The 15,326-nt window shown below is 53.7% G+C and overlaps 6 protein-coding genes across 6 annotated transcripts; all 6 read right to left on the minus strand.

Annotated features, from left to right (window-relative positions):
* Nucleotides 1-270: 270 nt before the first annotated feature.
* J7T55_011774 (uncharacterized protein) lies at nucleotides 271-1,510 on the minus strand (the record flags this gene model as incomplete). Its single annotated transcript, XM_053136593.1, has 2 exons — nucleotides 271-554; nucleotides 616-1,510. 2 exons carry the CDS (start codon nucleotides 1,508-1,510, stop codon nucleotides 271-273), a joined length of 1,179 nt encoding a protein of 392 aa, XP_052999579.1.
* Nucleotides 1,511-2,486: 976 nt separating this feature from the next.
* J7T55_011775 (uncharacterized protein) lies at nucleotides 2,487-5,896 on the minus strand (the record flags this gene model as incomplete). Its single annotated transcript, XM_053136594.1, has 4 exons — nucleotides 2,487-3,781; nucleotides 3,837-4,449; nucleotides 4,607-5,720; nucleotides 5,787-5,896. 4 exons carry the CDS (start codon nucleotides 5,894-5,896, stop codon nucleotides 2,487-2,489), a joined length of 3,132 nt encoding a protein of 1,043 aa, XP_052999580.1.
* A 688-nt stretch (nucleotides 5,897-6,584) lies between these two features.
* Nucleotides 6,585-8,027, minus strand: J7T55_011776 (midohydrolase domain containing protein; the record flags this gene model as incomplete). The annotated part of the gene is made up of 2 exons (XM_053136595.1): nucleotides 6,585-7,737; nucleotides 7,798-8,027. The coding sequence occupies 2 exons, from the start codon at nucleotides 8,025-8,027 to the stop codon at nucleotides 6,585-6,587; spliced, it is 1,383 nt and encodes a 460-aa protein (XP_052999581.1).
* A 638-nt stretch (nucleotides 8,028-8,665) lies between these two features.
* J7T55_011777 (uncharacterized protein) lies at nucleotides 8,666-9,628 on the minus strand (the record flags this gene model as incomplete). Its single annotated transcript, XM_053136596.1, has 1 exon — nucleotides 8,666-9,628. The coding sequence occupies one exon, from the start codon at nucleotides 9,626-9,628 to the stop codon at nucleotides 8,666-8,668; it is 963 nt and encodes a 320-aa protein (XP_052999582.1).
* Nucleotides 9,629-11,763: 2,135 nt separating this feature from the next.
* Nucleotides 11,764-12,693, minus strand: J7T55_011778 (uncharacterized protein; the record flags this gene model as incomplete). Its single annotated transcript, XM_053136597.1, has 2 exons — nucleotides 11,764-12,632; nucleotides 12,690-12,693. The coding sequence occupies 2 exons, from the start codon at nucleotides 12,691-12,693 to the stop codon at nucleotides 11,764-11,766; spliced, it is 873 nt and encodes a 290-aa protein (XP_052999583.1).
* A 925-nt stretch (nucleotides 12,694-13,618) lies between these two features.
* On the minus strand, nucleotides 13,619-15,033 carry J7T55_011779 (kinase rad3; the record flags this gene model as incomplete). The annotated part of the gene is made up of 5 exons (XM_053136598.1): nucleotides 13,619-14,269; nucleotides 14,323-14,491; nucleotides 14,545-14,643; nucleotides 14,718-14,859; nucleotides 15,015-15,033. 5 exons carry the CDS (start codon nucleotides 15,031-15,033, stop codon nucleotides 13,619-13,621), a joined length of 1,080 nt encoding a protein of 359 aa, XP_052999584.1.
* Between the last annotated feature and the right edge of the window lie 293 nt (nucleotides 15,034-15,326).

Below are 15,326 nucleotides of genomic sequence, written 5' to 3' on the forward strand. Positions count from 1 at the left end.
GTTTTATTCTCAAGCTACTTGGACAAAATAAGCCATGTTTCAACGAACAAGCCTAAACACCCCGTTTTTTCAGTGTCCACCGGCATCGCCCTCCTCTGTGTCGTATGAGTCGATCCACGCCAACAGTCAAAGGTAGTTGGCATCATAGTCTGATGTGACCTGTTGGAAAAAACCTCTGATAATCACAGAGGAGATGCTCTGGAAGCCACAGTTCCAAGGGAAAACATTGAAACACTTGATAAGTAACTTTCAGAACGCTTCCCCACAGCACTAGATGTCTTCTCCGTGTGAAGATGGGTGACCCGGGCCAGGCTCTTTCTCTGAGACACCAACGCCGTCAACACCCTCCGTTGAATTCTCCAATGGCCGCCCATACGCACTGGTAGTCGCATAGTACCTCGCCGCCGCCCTCGCCGCTTGGGAATAGGTCAGTCTCTTCTGCCCGCCGTTGCTGACATTCTCACTGGCAGCCTTCTTACCCCTGATACTCAGCCGTTTCGGTGTTCCCTGGGGTTTCTCTTCCTGCACCGCAGCCTCAATAATACCAGCTTCCTCTAAGAACTCAAGTCAGCATCAATCCGGTGGGAGCGAGCAACTGTACAGGGTCCAACTCACTGTGAACATTGGCCGCGGATGTATCAAGCTGTGGGTTGTCTGGGATATATTCCCTGTTCGAATGCGCCACGCACGGCAGTTGTCTTCCGCAGAGCTCTCCCTTCCAAGGGGGCGGACGGGGCACGGCGCAGTGGGTCTCGGGATCGACAGCAGACGGTGCTGCCACACGGGCTTTAAGGGGTTGTTTTCCTAGCTCTTTAGCCCTCTCGGACACGGCCTTGATAGCGTCGATGCAGACCTTGGTCTGATGCTTTCCATCTTCGTCGTAGCGGCTGGTGTCGAGGAGTTCAATGAAGGTTTGGAGGTCGTCGCAGACCTTTTCGAACGTCTGGCTGGCGAATGCGGTCTCTGCCTCAGTGTCGGATGCTTTGGCGCTGCCCGTAGCGGCGGCGACGTCTTGGGCTGTTGTTGCCCGTGGACCGTCTTGTTTCTTGACCTTTCCCTTTCCCTTCTCCTTCGACTTCTTCCCTTCGGCATTTGGCTCGGGCTTGGACGCGCTTATAAAACCTTTCTCCATGAGAAAGTCCTCGAGTAAGCTGTCCATGATGAAGCCAGACCTCCCATTTGCCCTAGTGTAAGCGTAGAGGTGGTCGGAATAATGCATAGGCCTCAGGTCGACGATTTCGGATAGGGAGAAGGAGGTGGGCTTTTCAATGATGAGGCCGTCCCAGGTATCACCAAGCACAGATTTGGATTGATTGCCGTCGTTCTTGTGGGACCCGCTCGCCTGTGCTCCAGCGTGAGCAGATGTTGGTTGAGGATTGTCGTTGGACTGCTGACTGCTGCTTGCTCCCTGTGAATTGGAAGGCTCGAAGGGAAAGACCCCGCCCGAGGTAGATTGATCAGGCACAGAGGCACTCCTGCCCTGCGGCGATGACATCTCAGGGAGTACCATGTTGATGGATTGCTAGGTGGGTGGAAGTTTTGTGAGGTAAGTTTGAGGCGGAGGGGTGCGCTTTCAGCGGGTTGAAATCAGCTCGTAAGTGCGATTGAGTTTCAAAAAGTGAATGGGATGTGCGATGCGTTTTGTGGACAGTGTCTGGCATACGACGAGTTGTCAGTGAATTTGGCAGTGAGCGTAATGTTGCTGCCGGGGGGAGACCAAGAATGGTCCTCACCAAAAGTTGTTATGCAACCGAAGAGGCTGTGTTGTAGAGAATATGTGCGAATACAGTCTTAGCCCTTTGGCAGCTCATACACAGCTTGACTTGTGGTGTATGTTGCGAAAGTATCTCTCACAAACAGATTAGTCCTGTTGCAATTCTATCACTGCCAGAAGTCGATGAGAACGACATCGCTTTCCACTGGTATGGGACAGTCACTTTACTGGCAAAATCTCAGAGAGCGAAAAATTTACTTGGCACGGGCGATGAGATAACTCATATTATTGCCCTCACATAAGGACATTTTGTTATCACCGTGCTTAACCTCGTGACCTTCAGCTCATAGACTCGCTCCCTAGTGTCAACAAGCTCTGCTCTTAGTTTTTGCAAAGTACCCCGGTACACTTTACACACTGAACATTTGGCGAATCCCAAATTGAATGAAGATTGTCTGGTCTGTCACTTGTGACAAGAGACCCATGCCAAAGCACTGAAAAGCATTCATGGAAGCTCGGGTGCAAACAAGTAAAGTCGGCTCCTGGCAAGGTAATATGCGCCGGCAGCGTACGTCTGCTGTCCCAACAGCCAAGGCACTTACGAACTTCTCAAAAGTTCTGTGCACTTCGAAAACCTTGAAGGACTCATGACATGAATAATTTCAGCACCCATAGGTGCCGCCTATATCCTAAAATATACTACAAGAAGATGAGAATTGTCCTCCCTAATCCACAAGTTCGCCAATTCCAGGAGGGCAAAACAAAGGCTTTTTTAGTATGCCCCCGGCCTTGCCTCCCAAGAAGGCTGCTCCACAAGCGACGGAGTGGCCCAGCCCGTCAGCGCAGGCGTCGAGCTGTGTGTCCAGTTGAGCCCGGGCACCTTCGCGCCATCACTACCCAATGCCCACAGCGCTAAACCAAGCCAGTTCTCTCCGCTATAGTTTAGAACGCCTTCAGGCACAGGGAATTCAGTTTGGGGGCCGACGTTGCTCGTGTACCGACCAAGCTGGTACCCATTGACGTAGATCAGCGCCCTGTACGGTGAGGCCGCAGCCGCGGAGGTGTCGTTGGCGAACACTAGGGACAAGGGGACGTCCCATTGATCGGATGGAAGTGAGAGGGTAAAGTTTGTCGTGTAGTAAGCCACACCTGCAGAAGTGATTCCTTCGTACGGCGATGTGCCTGTTGTGAACTCACTCAGAGGCGGCGAGGCCTGGTGGTAACCCTGACGCTCGATATAAAGACCACCCTCGTTGAGGGGGCCACGAATGCGGTCGGCGTAGTCCTCGCCACCGAGATTGCCTGTAACCTTCCATGTAATATCTGAGGCAAAAGTGTAGTCGAGGATTCCGCGAGGATTCTTCTGTACATCACCTCCAACATTGTAGTTCTCGTCCAGTCCCATATTGTCGATCAAGATGGTGAACACGTATGTACTTCCTGCTGCCAGGTTAGGCAGGGTAAAGGTGGAGTTATAGTTTTCCTCGACGGAATTTCCTGCCCAGGAGCCAATGAAAGTGCCGTTAAGCCAGGCCGACGCACCAAAGGCTTCTCCGCCTTGTGTGCTAAGCTCGATCTTGGATTCATTTCCAGAGGCAGTAAAGTGACCTCTGAATAGCAAAGATCCCGTATTGAAGCCATAGTCTGAGCCATAGAGAGAGACAGGCGTGAGCAGAGGAGAGCCTACTGGATTAGTGGTGTTGGTGTGGTCCGCATTGGGCCACGCTGAGTCGTCGTAGCTGGCCTGAACCTCAGGAAGAGAGTCAATGTAGTACCATGTGGCACTAGAAAGGTCGGGGATGCTGAAGTCAGGGGGCGAGTAGTCTTGGCTAGCAGTCCATGAGCCCAAGGAGTCGGTACTATGCTCCAAAGTGGCTTGGTTGACCTGCAATGAGGTGACAGTCGAAGGCACACCGATAATCTCGATGCTTGTTGTCTTGTTGAAATCTGCCGCCAAGATCAACTTGTCGTCTTCGATCGACGCTGACCGCACCAAGTACGGTCCGTTAACAACCACAGACCCATCTGTCACGTCCGCAACCCAGTAGTTGTAAGCCGTGTTGCGATCTTGGCTTGTCAGTCTGACGCATGTTACAAGGGCAGCGACAATTTTGAAACATACCAAGAATATAGACAAAGAGATCTCCAATTTGCACAATCCTCCTGTCAGCAGAGGTCTGCCATTGGGCGACGACAGAACTGTTCGTCTGTTGAATCGTCACACCATCTCCCTCAACCACAGTTGCGCCAGTTGCGCCTAGAATTGCCAGCTCGTGGAGCTCATTGGGGCCGCCATAGACGATGAGCACTGTCTTATTGTCGAATACTTGCCAAGTCAAGATCTCGGCCGTGGAGTAGAGTAGCTTCGAGTCCCCGACGGGGTAGTCAGTGACGTGGACCTTGGAGTCACGGCCATTCAGGCTTAGAGATCCACCAAGTTGGGGGATGGAAAGAGTTCCCGCCGAAGTAGGCAATGTCAAGGTGTAGTTGGACGAGGCCTGGGAAGTGTAGTCTTTATGCCGAACGACGAAGAATGATCCATTGGACCCCAGCAGTGGAGTGGTGATCACGTCCGCATTCGTGTTGTAGACGCCGCTTGACGACGAGTTTGCGGCAGAGGTTACGAGATAGCCGGGAGAGACCTTGAGGAAGTTTGCCTGAAGTTTCAATTCAGAGTATTTCTCTCTGTCGACGGCACGGTCCTCGCGGATAACAGAGCCGTAGTCGTAACTTGTCTGTTCAATACTTGGTTAGCCCAATTTCTCAGTAAGAATTATACGGAAACAGGTCTGGAAGTGCGAAATGGTCTAGCTCGGGATTAAATGCTGTAGAGTGCGAGTGCCAACCCTCAAGGTGGAGTAAAGGAAATGAAATGTGATGGGAAGCACGTACATATCCACCAGGGTGGCCTATGTTACCCCAGTTGGTTCCACCAAAGATCATATATAGACTGTAGATGGTGACGCCAGCTGCATAGTTGTTCTTGTAGAAGACACGCTCGAACTCCATGTTCACGAGCGCAGAGCATTTCTCGAAGCCAACACCTCCTGGAGGGTCGAAACTCCCTCCTTGGAACTCTGGGATTGTATACGGAGTACTCGGGCTTTGCTGCAGATGTAACTGGCGGAAAGTTGTCGGGATCGCGTTGGCCGGCCATGAGGAAGGATTGGCGCAGTCGAAGCCAAGAGGGTAGGAATCATGGCCGTAGATGTCGACCTCCCCGACACCAGTGCCGGGAGCATTGTGCCCGGCGGGTCTAGCGTCGTTGCTGATCAATGGGACCACAACACCGGCGTTGTGAAGCTGGTCCTCGATGTACTGCATGTATTCGCCGTTTGGGAAGACAACCCCGGAGCCGGACTGGGCCTGGGTGTACTCGTTCTCGACCTGGACTAATATGACTGGGCCGCCGTTGGTGATCTGGTACTTGGCGAGGAGAGCTCCGACTTCTGCCATGTAGTTGTCGGTGGCAGATAAGTAGTCGGTTGCGTTAGTCCTCAACTTTCCCTCGATGCGCTGGAGCCATCCGGGAAAGCCCCCACCTGTGGCCTCTGCATTCACGTAGGGACCAGGTCTGGCGATGATGTACAAGCCAGCAGCCTGAGCAGCCTTCAGGAAAGGCTCGATGACGAGAGGACCTTGAGCGTTGAAGTCGCCAGCTTTGCCCTCGAGAGCGCCCCAGTGCAGGTAGATGGAGATGGTGTTGAGGCCCAAGGCCTTGATCTTGGCCATGACGTCGGGCCAGAGGGAAGGCACAGGCAGTCGGAAGGGGTGAAACTCTCCAGAGTAGATCAACTGGCGCTCGCCGTTGATGAACAGAGAGTAGTTGTCGAAGGTGACGACATCCTGAAGTAGGTCTCTGTGGGCGGGTTGGAAGAGCTGCTTAGGTCGTCCGAGTAGGGCGTGGCTGGCCTGGACCGCCAGAGCGGCGATGCTGAGGATGTTGGCGAGCCTCATTGCGACGGAGAGAAGCAGTTCTCGACGGCCTTGACGTCGCAGGTACTGTCTGCTCGCTCAGTGTCAGTAGATGAACAGCGGGGGAGGAGGCGAGGGTATATCTTCCAAGACTCACCTCCGAGAGGGGATGGACAAGGGACAGGAAGGTGGACCAGGGCAGTGAGTCGCATGCGACTGCCCGTATTCCTCATCATAGCCATATGCTTTGTCGGACCTTCCTCGCATGTTGTTGCACCGAGACGGGCCCATTCTTGCCTTCCCCTGTCGATGGTTGCACCAAAAGGCGACCGCGAACTGGGTTGAGGGTCAACGGTTTTTTGGGGATCGAGTTGGAGAAAATGCAACCTCATCATCTCACTACTGCTCACTTTGGAGCCACACAGCAGAAATAGCAGACATGATCCCTACATAGATACCTAGTCCAGGTAATGGTACTCTGGTCTAGATACTTACCTAATATCAAGGTAGGCCAAGTAGGTACCTGCTGCAGGTGGAGACAAACAGGAACAAGATAGCCGCAGCGGGAAGGATCGACAAGCTTTCTCGGCGCAAGTAAACCCACCAGACTCACTTACACGTTTAGCCCCATTTCGTTCCCCAACACCCGCCGAACTATCCGATTCTATGACGAGACAACGTTGCGATGAATGCGGGTATAATTGGGCCACGATGCGGGGGAGAAAAGCTTCATTACGAGTTGGAGATGGGAGTTCGGATGAAGTGACATTGTGGGTATAAGCGTCTGAGTCGTGAGGGGTAGCCCTGGACACGGCCCAGGTACGCGATCCTGCTGCAGCAGCTGCACTGCAACCTCATGCTGCTGCTCCTCGAAGCTTGTTTGCTCTCGTCTTATTTTCGCCATGTCTCTGCTGATCTCCGCTGTGTTCTCGGATGGCATCGACCCAACCTATCCTCACACTCTGAGCCATTCCTCCTCACCCTCCTCCTCCTCCACCACCTCTTCCTCCTTAGCATCGGTCCATCTGTGCTCGCCTGGCAGGTTGGCCGGCACACTGCCCTGCTTATACACCTCTCCGTCCTTCATCACGAAGCTCACCTTCCGCAGCGCCTTCTCGTCCTCCCTAGGATCGGTGTCTAGGGCAATGATGTCGGCCCTAGCCCCCTTCTCGAAGAACCCAAACCTGTACCCGCACAAGTCCTTGCCGCACGCCTCCCATCCGCCAACGAAGCACGCCTCGAGCACGTCTTCAAGCGGGATGCCCGCCTCTCTCAAGAGCTCCATCTCCCTCACGCCCTCGCCGTGCGCAAACGTTCCCGTGTCGCCGCCCGCCGCGAATCTCACCCCCATGTCGAATGCTTTCTTGACCCTGGCCTGCATATTCTTCATCTCCGCCCGGGACAGCACCGTATCTAGTATTGCCAGCGTCGGCACGTAGATGACACCGCGTTTCACCATCTCTTCCCACAGCTCATCCGTATTCTCGTTGGCGTGCTCTACACTGGTCACGCCCGCCCGCACCGCCATCGTAGCCCCCTCCACCGACCCCGCGTGAGCCGCGACCGGCAGGTTAGCCAGCCGGGCCTCCTCCACAATCGCGTTCATCTCCTCCTGGCTGAACAGCGGAACCGCTGGGTTCGGCAGCGCGTGCGTTGGCGGGAACCGTATCCCGTTCCCAGGGCCGCCCCCTGACACAGCTGGGGGCAGAGGCGGGAACCGCATCACCTTGCGCCTGTAGTCCGCGTAGAACTTGATGACGTCCGCCCCATCCCCGATGCGCCTCCTCACCGCGCGACGCAGTCCCCAGGGCCCGTCCTCCGCGTCCGACGACTGCGGCAGCTTGAGCCCGTTCTGCCGGTTCTCGCTGCGGATGTCGTACGACGACGTCGACGCCAGCGCGTGCGTGGCCACGAAGAGCCGCGGGCCCGGGATCAAGCCGCGGTTGATGCAGTCGCGCAGGTTGGCGTCGAAGTTCTCCATCGCCTCCGTGCCCAGATCGCGGTATGTCGTGTAGCCCGAGAGCAGCGCCTCGCGGACGTGGTTCGTGGCTCTCACGGTACGCTCGACGATAGACTCGTCGCGCATTTGCTCGGCTGCGGGCCGCTCGCTTTGATCATTTAGTTAGCAATGTCCCAATTCCAGAGCGTCAGCGGATTGGTCTTTCTACCTGTAAGGATGGAGAAAAATATGCGTGTGCGCGTCCACAAAGCCGGGCATCACGACCTTGCCTCTGAGATCGATGTCGCCGTCACGAATCTCATCGTCTGATGCCCGCTCATACACGTCAGCGATGCCGCCTGAGTGGCGGTCGATTTTGATGGAGACATCTTTCACAAATGCCTTCTTCCGTGGATCAAACAACAGTGAAGAATGCAGAGTAAGTGTCTTGCGGCTCATTTTGACTTTCCAGGTGGAAGGTTATCTGAGCTATGAGGAGTTCGGCAAAAGGTGTAGATTAATCAATGCCAAGGAAGGGGGCTGGGAGCGATGTAAGTTGTAGACACTGATTCGTAGTTAGCGGCTTCTGTTTGGTTCGCGCCGACATCTCCCAATCCTCTCATATCTCTCGCGGCACCAATTCTATGAAAGTGGCCGTTTTTGCTGTGATTTCCATCTCTTAAATCAAGCTCTCTATCCGCGATGATCTCCAATCTCTCGCCTGAACGCAGTGATGTACGTGGCTAAGCCGTCCCCTGCATGCGGACTCACCCGAAGACGAAGTGAAGGTGATGGTTCAAATTCCAACAAAGCAGGAAGACAGACTCCGAATACCAATTGAATCATTTCATTCCAGATATCAGAAGTGCAATTGATTCCTTCTAGCACTTCCAGTTCAGTGAGCCGAATGCTCGTCCAGTGTATGTACGTAGAGGTGTCAACCAAGGCGGGAAATGTAATACACGAACTGTAGTATCCATCATCGTAGGTTCCTCCGTAATCCTGAACCAAAGGTAGCCCTCCGATCCAACAATATGCTCTCGCCAAAGCCTTCATTGCATATGCGACAAGCCAAACACAAGATAACGCGTCCATCCTCAAGGTGAGCACGCCGAGACGCCCGAATCCGAAGAATGGTCACCTTGAGCAACATGGGCCTCCGCCTTCATGTGCTCCTCCTCCTGCTTGCACAGGCCCTTGTGGATGACCTCAAGCTTTTCAACCAGACGAGACACCGGTGTGATGACAAGATCCTCCAGCGAGCTGTCGAGGGCGCTTTTCATCGCCATCCCCTGCGACCCCAGGTCAATCAGGAGCCCAATGTCGGCTGGCAGCTCCTTCGACGCAGCGCTGCTATCGTGAGCGATCTCCACCAGCCTTCCCTCGGAAACCTTGCGCCGCTTTGAAGGCGAGGATTCCTTGTCGTAATTCCTAGGTGCAGAAGCCAGCAGTTTCTCCTTGATACTCTTGGTCGCGTCGCAGCCAGCGAGCTTCCTGACGACGCTCTCAACAATGCCAAACTCCATCGTGTAAATTTCCTCATAGAGGGCCTCGCCGCTCGAGCAGAAGTCGCGAAGAACGACGATCGAGTCGCGCAGGCTCACAATCGCGCCGGACATCATGATCACAGTCGATCTGACCGACAGGTTGTTTCCCTCCATGTCCATCTCTTTGCTGTGCTGCATCTGGTCGTAGAGAGATCCACAGGCGAAAGGTGGGCCGTGCCCAAAGAGGTTGAGCTCCTTGAGGAGGTAGTCGCGTAGCCATGAGGGGATCTGGTGCTTGAGTTCCTCGGGCGGCGGCAGGGTCGGGTACAATCCCGCCATCGTGCCCTGGTCGGGCTCTTCGTGCGAGAGGTCGACCTTGAGCTCACCAGAAGGCGCGATCGTGACGATGCCAGGAGTTAGGATGTATTTCTCCTCAAGCTCGAGGATAGTCATGCGGTTCTTGGCGATTATGTCATCGTCGTAAACGGTCGTCAGGTCGCCTTTGTCGGCGGCGGTGAGGTCGATGAAATTATCTGAGCGGAAGGAGGAGCTTGGCGTGAGAAGTTGAGCCATCTTGAGGCAGAGCTCTCGGCTGTCGGCCATTGTCAGTAACATGCGGTACTGGTCGTTGCAGAAGGAATTCACGAGCAGGAAAGCTTCCAAGTTTCGCACTTACGAGCGTTGCTGCTGTTCGCGGCCAGATTTAGACGATTGGGAGTGGCGGCAGCGAAATGTGGTTTGTTGTCGTCTTGCAGGTTCAATTGAGCGAGTACAAAGAAAGGTGGAATTCGGTGACGCTTCCCAGTCCCCCGCAACGGGCTCTTTGAGCCGTGTCCAGGAGCACGCGAAGTACGTATTTGCGAGTAAGAGAAATGGCTTTGTTCCTGCTCAACAATGCTGCTACAGGCTCAGCCTGGAAGAGAAGGTTCGCCCGTAGACGGAAGTGAACAATCGACAACTGAAGATGGTGGGGAAAAGAGAAGGTGGGCTGCAGAAGTTGATCCAGCAAAACTTGGCTTCTGGGCCAACGGACTAGGCAGGCAAGTCGCAGGAGCTCAGTGACAGCCCAGGAGCTCTTTAAACTAGCCTTTTGTTTTCAAAAAGTCAACGGGTAGCTGGTTCCCCAGCATTGCAGCAACAATGGGACAAGCGGGAGAAACCCTTCCACGCCGGGAGCTCCCTAACTTTCAGATTAGTCTCGCCCACATATGCCTTCGTGTTTTGCAATGGGATAGTTCATCTTTTGCTGTGAAGCATACCGCAGGAGACAGTTGCTCCAAAGCTTTCCACTCATCTCTTGGCTCGATAAACTAGAAACAAGAAGGAACAACAAATACGTGCGTTTCCGTTTCCGGAACGGATTGCCGACTTACAACGTTGCAGGACTTACCTTCTATCCATTACTCACTACTGATGACAATGGAAACATTGACTTTCAATTCTGTTGATTGTGACTTGTCTGTTGCCTCGATTTCCTTTTCTACTCTTGGATGTGTTGGGACAGACCCATTAATGATTCCATACCGTTGCAAAAGAGGACCAAAAGTGAGGCCTTGCATTTGCATATTGCGTCAAGTTGTTTAAAGTCATGAGAGGATACGCCAACCGAGCAAAACTTTTGGCCTAGCATTACGTACACAAGCCAATTTACTGAAAGCACTCCCAACAATTGACCATCATATCGTGTGCTCAACCACGAAGTTTTGACATACCACTCTTAGGTTTAGCAGTTTCCATCCGAAGCTTAGTCATTGACAGATTTTCAGCATTCGCTCTGTTCCTGCAGTTCCACCAATAGGGTGTAATGCAAGGGATGGAGCCATTCACCGGTAAACCCGTGCTTCACCACCACCATCTCCAAGTCGCCTAAGGCGAGGAGTACTACTACGTGCGGCCGTTCAACCTAAGTACGAGGTGCACAACTCAGCAGAAACATCGTCCACACTTCCTCAGACGACTGTGGGGAATTCAGTTCTCTTTTCGAACGGTGTCGTCACCACAAATGACCTTTTAGACGGAGAATCAAAATGTCCTCAGTAATACCTACATAGCGCATCGCTCGGCGAAGATAAATAGCGAGCAACAACATCGAGAAAACCTTCAGCACAAATTGGTCCTTCAACCGAGACAAAATGCACTGAAATGCACGAAGAATGTTGTAATTACTCAAATTTTGGGTAGTCCTGGTGGCCTAGACCTCAAGTTGTCGGTGGTAAGGTTGCTCGGCGCAAGCACGCCCACAACTCCGCAATGCGAAAGGCTTTAGTCAGCTGGCCCATAAGATGCACCTGCTTGTCTGAAACTCTGTGAGAGGGACAAGAAAGAGAAACAAGCGGCGCAATTGGCTTCCAAGTCAATGTTGGTCGACCAATCTCACCTGCGTAACCAGGTAGCGACCAGATGATGTCTCTCTTGTACTCGTTTTCCCCACATCGGGCTTACCTCACTTTAGATTATTTATGGTCCTATATTCAATTCATTTCTCTTAAACCTTTGCCTCTGATCATTTTGGATGGGTGTGTTAACATTTGCCTACCTAAATTAGGATTCACTCATATATCAGATTTGGGAACAAAGGCGAACGTGAACTTTGGGTATCAATCTATTTCCTCCCCAACTCGAGACCCTGCCTGTAACGTAGACAGACAAACGGCAAGAAAACTAGACTCTTTATCCCATCTGATTTAAACTACTAGCAAGAACCGCAATCACACTTGAGAGTCCCAGCGTTCACAGACGCGAACACAACCCTCAAGGCTCGCGACCGCCTCCGAACCAGGCCCAAGCACAACCCAATCCAAGTTCATCGCCATCTCGCGGTGGTCAAACCTGCCACACTGCGGGTACAGCAAGCGGGCCAGGTCGTCAGGCAGTCCAAAGGCCCAGGCCTCGAGGTTATGCTTGACATCGTGCGGCCAGTATCCCATAAGCCGGAACACGCACATACGCAGGTGCGACAGGTCAAGCCATGCATCACAGCCCTCGTTGTCGATGTCTAGCAGCGCGCGGAACGCGCCGACGTAGCCCAGGCACGCCTTCATCTCAGCGATGACGGGCGAGAGCAGCTGCGGCAGCTCATCGTGGGTGACACACCACGCCGGGCGGGTCGTGATGCTGCAGCCGTACAGGCGCCAGGTGAGGCCGCGGCGCGCGATGCGCCGCGACAGCTGGAGCCGGTCGTAGATGTCCTGGGCTGAGTGCGGGCAGGGCCTCACGGGGGCCCGAGTGGTGGGCCGGTACTTGTCCTCTTCGGTCGCTGCGCCTCTAATGTCGAGGTTTCTGAGGATGACCTCGACCATGGACAATGGGAGGCGCTTGTTGCGCGGATGATCCGCCCTGTGACGCCGTCGGAGGAACTGGTTGACGGCGAGTTGCGTGTGGCGGAATGCACGGCGGGCCCTGTTGGGTCTGGGCGCTTTCTTCTGCGACTTCTGGCCGACGGAGATGCCGACATCTCCAGCTGGCAGCTTGTGGATAGATTCGGCCTCGAGCTCGAATAACTCCTCCTTGCCACCCACGACTGGACTCCCGGTAAGTAATGGGAGAGCCAGCTCCTCCTGAGATACGTACGAAAAGGCTGGAGTGAGATTTAGTACAAGTTCTGCATGTTCAGTATGGTTTAGAAGATACTTACCCATGATGTTCAAGTCCTGAAGTCACAATGATGGAGGTCTGTGGAATCGTACAGATCAGTCTGAATCAAAGAGGATGTCGAGTATGTTACAGAGTTTTTTGATTCCCTGACCGATGAGACACAGATAGCAAAGAGCTTGAGAGGCAGAAGTCTGAGATGCGATTCATATAATCCTGCGACGGCGCAACAATAGGCTTGTTCTTTGTGTACCCGTCCAACAGAGTTACAAAGCAACGGCTCGAGTACAATAACGCTGCTATAATGAGCATTGTACGGCCTGCATGGGTCAAGCCGCGTATTGTGAGCAGAGCCAGGGGGCCGGGACCAGGCGTGCCACAGGATCGAGAAGTGACAGACACTGCTGCAGGTGATGGACGGTCATAATCTGTTTGTGGACGGTCTTTGTCTCAATTCATAGCTAATACTAAGAGGCGGCTATTGAAACAGTCTGCCGGACCCCTTCGGTCGACACCGCAAAATTATACTCCTGGCCAAAAGAAAAAATAACAATAAGATAAAAGACTTTTGGTATCGTGCATTTGCTCTTCTCTGGGAGAAGTTTGTGTGTCTTGGATCAAGACTTCAAAGACAAATGCGTTGGGTGGTACAACAACAAAAGGAGTCGTCCATCCAGCTTGGCACGAACATGGAACCAAAATCCAAGAACATCGATGGACGCACTTGGACACAGGATCGGAGAGGTGTCGCCGTAGAAAGCAAAGATTGACAAAAGCGAACTTCGCAAGAATTCATCTCGTAACCCCCAGATCATAGCGTGTGATGACCCCATCGACCCGGCCGGGTAATGGTACGTGCAGACGTTGAGATTTTCTCGCATGTCCCAAGCAAGTTCGTAATGAGGCAATTCCGACCAACTCAGAGACTGTGATTTTTTAGTCGTGTGTTTACATGGCGAATGATTTTCGTACTCACCTCTTCTTGGGACGGCCGCGCTTTGCAGGAGCGGCTTTAGGTGCCTCGGCCTGGTGCTCATCGCCGTTGGCAGTTGCCTTCTTCTTCCGGCCACCCTTCTTGGCAACAGCAACAGGCTCAGGCTCAGGCTCAGCTTCGGGCTCGGCCTCTTCAGCAGCCTCAGGCTCAACGACGGCCTCCTCGGTAGCCTCTGGCTCAGCCTTGGCCTTTCGCGCACGGCCTTTCTTCTTCGGCTGCTCAACCGCGGGCTCAACGGCTGGCTCATCGTCGACTTCAGGCTCAGGTTGAGCCTTCTTGGCGCGGCCCTTCTTCTTTGGAGCCTCAGCTTTGGCATCGGCCTTGTCGTCACTCTCCGGCTCCGGCTTGACCTTCTTGGCTCGTCCCTTTGCCTTGGGAGCTTCGACGGGCGCAGCGTCTTCCTCGTCGTCGGCTTCCTTCTTGACTTTGCTCTTCCTGGCCTTCTTAGCAGGAGGAGCCTTAGCCTCCTCTTGCTCTTCCTCGTCATCGGCTTCCTTCTTGACTTTGCTCTTCCTGGCTTTCTTAGCAGGAGGAGCCTTAGCCGCCTCTTGCTCTTCCTCGTCGTCTTCATCGTCACCAGCCTTCTTGCGACCGCGCTTCTTGGCCGGCTTCTTGGCAGGTGTGCCATTCTACGAACGTTAGCACTTAAGCGTATGGACAAGTAGGGGTATAGTGCACATACTTGCTCCTCGCCGTCGCCATTCTCAGGCTCGGCCTTCTTCTTACTTGCACGGCCACGGATGCCTGCCTGGCCCAGCACGTTGAATTCAGGGTCACCGTTGAAGTCCTCATCTGCGATCTTGCCCTCGATCATAGCGGTGCGGATCTTGGCTTGAAGCTCGGGGTGATCACTGCAGCGGTGCTCAGCCTCCATGAACTCAAAGATTAGGCAGGCGACACTTACCCAATCTCATCATAGCCGTCAATCATGTCGAAATCGTACGAGTCACCTTGCTTAATGTCATCACGCAGATTTTCGATCTGTTTACCAGAGACACAGCCCCTAGAGAACGAGAAAGGAGACAGGTTAGTACTTTGGCCCAGTCACTGGCAGGGTTGAGCAAGAGCTTGGTTTACCAGTGCTTCCACCTCCAGGAGCCATGCTCCGAACCTGGAATGTCGACCCAGGTTCCGAAGCGCGGCTCACCCTTCGTGATCTTGACACCCTCCTTCTTATGCTGGGTTTCAACGCAACCGGCACGGTTGTTGGGGGAAACCTCTGTTTGAAGATGTCAGCGGGGTTCATGAAGTCTTTTTGCGTGGTTGCAAGTGCATCGGTGCGGTGTCAGAGGAGAGCATTGTGACGCGGTTGTAACGCGCTGGGGAACAAGGGAACGCTGCGGGCGGCGCGGGGAGGACGGTTGGCTGGCTTACCAATGCGATATGCAGGCATTTTGAGTATGTTGTCTCAAAAATGTGAGCTGGGTGAACAAAGTGATCTCGAGAGGGGAGCAGCGTTATTCTGCAGCCGTGGGGATGAGGTTGCTTGAGTGTGATGGGGGATATGACAAAATGCAGGCAGCTTTTCAAAGAGCTGCAGACGGGAATGACGTTTATCTCGCTCACCCTGCGGTCGCGTGAATCAAAAGTCGATCGCGGCGACACGAACAGAGGGATGAGATTGCTCGCAGAAACAACACAGACGATGAGACTTTACAGCGTAACTGTTGATGGGATGCGTCCTCC

Source organism: Diaporthe amygdali (genome assembly GCF_026229845.1).
Source record: "Diaporthe amygdali strain CAA958 chromosome Unknown NODE_2_length_3802984_cov_64_841326, whole genome shotgun sequence".
Lineage (NCBI taxonomy): Eukaryota > Fungi > Ascomycota > Sordariomycetes > Diaporthales > Diaporthaceae > Diaporthe > Diaporthe amygdali.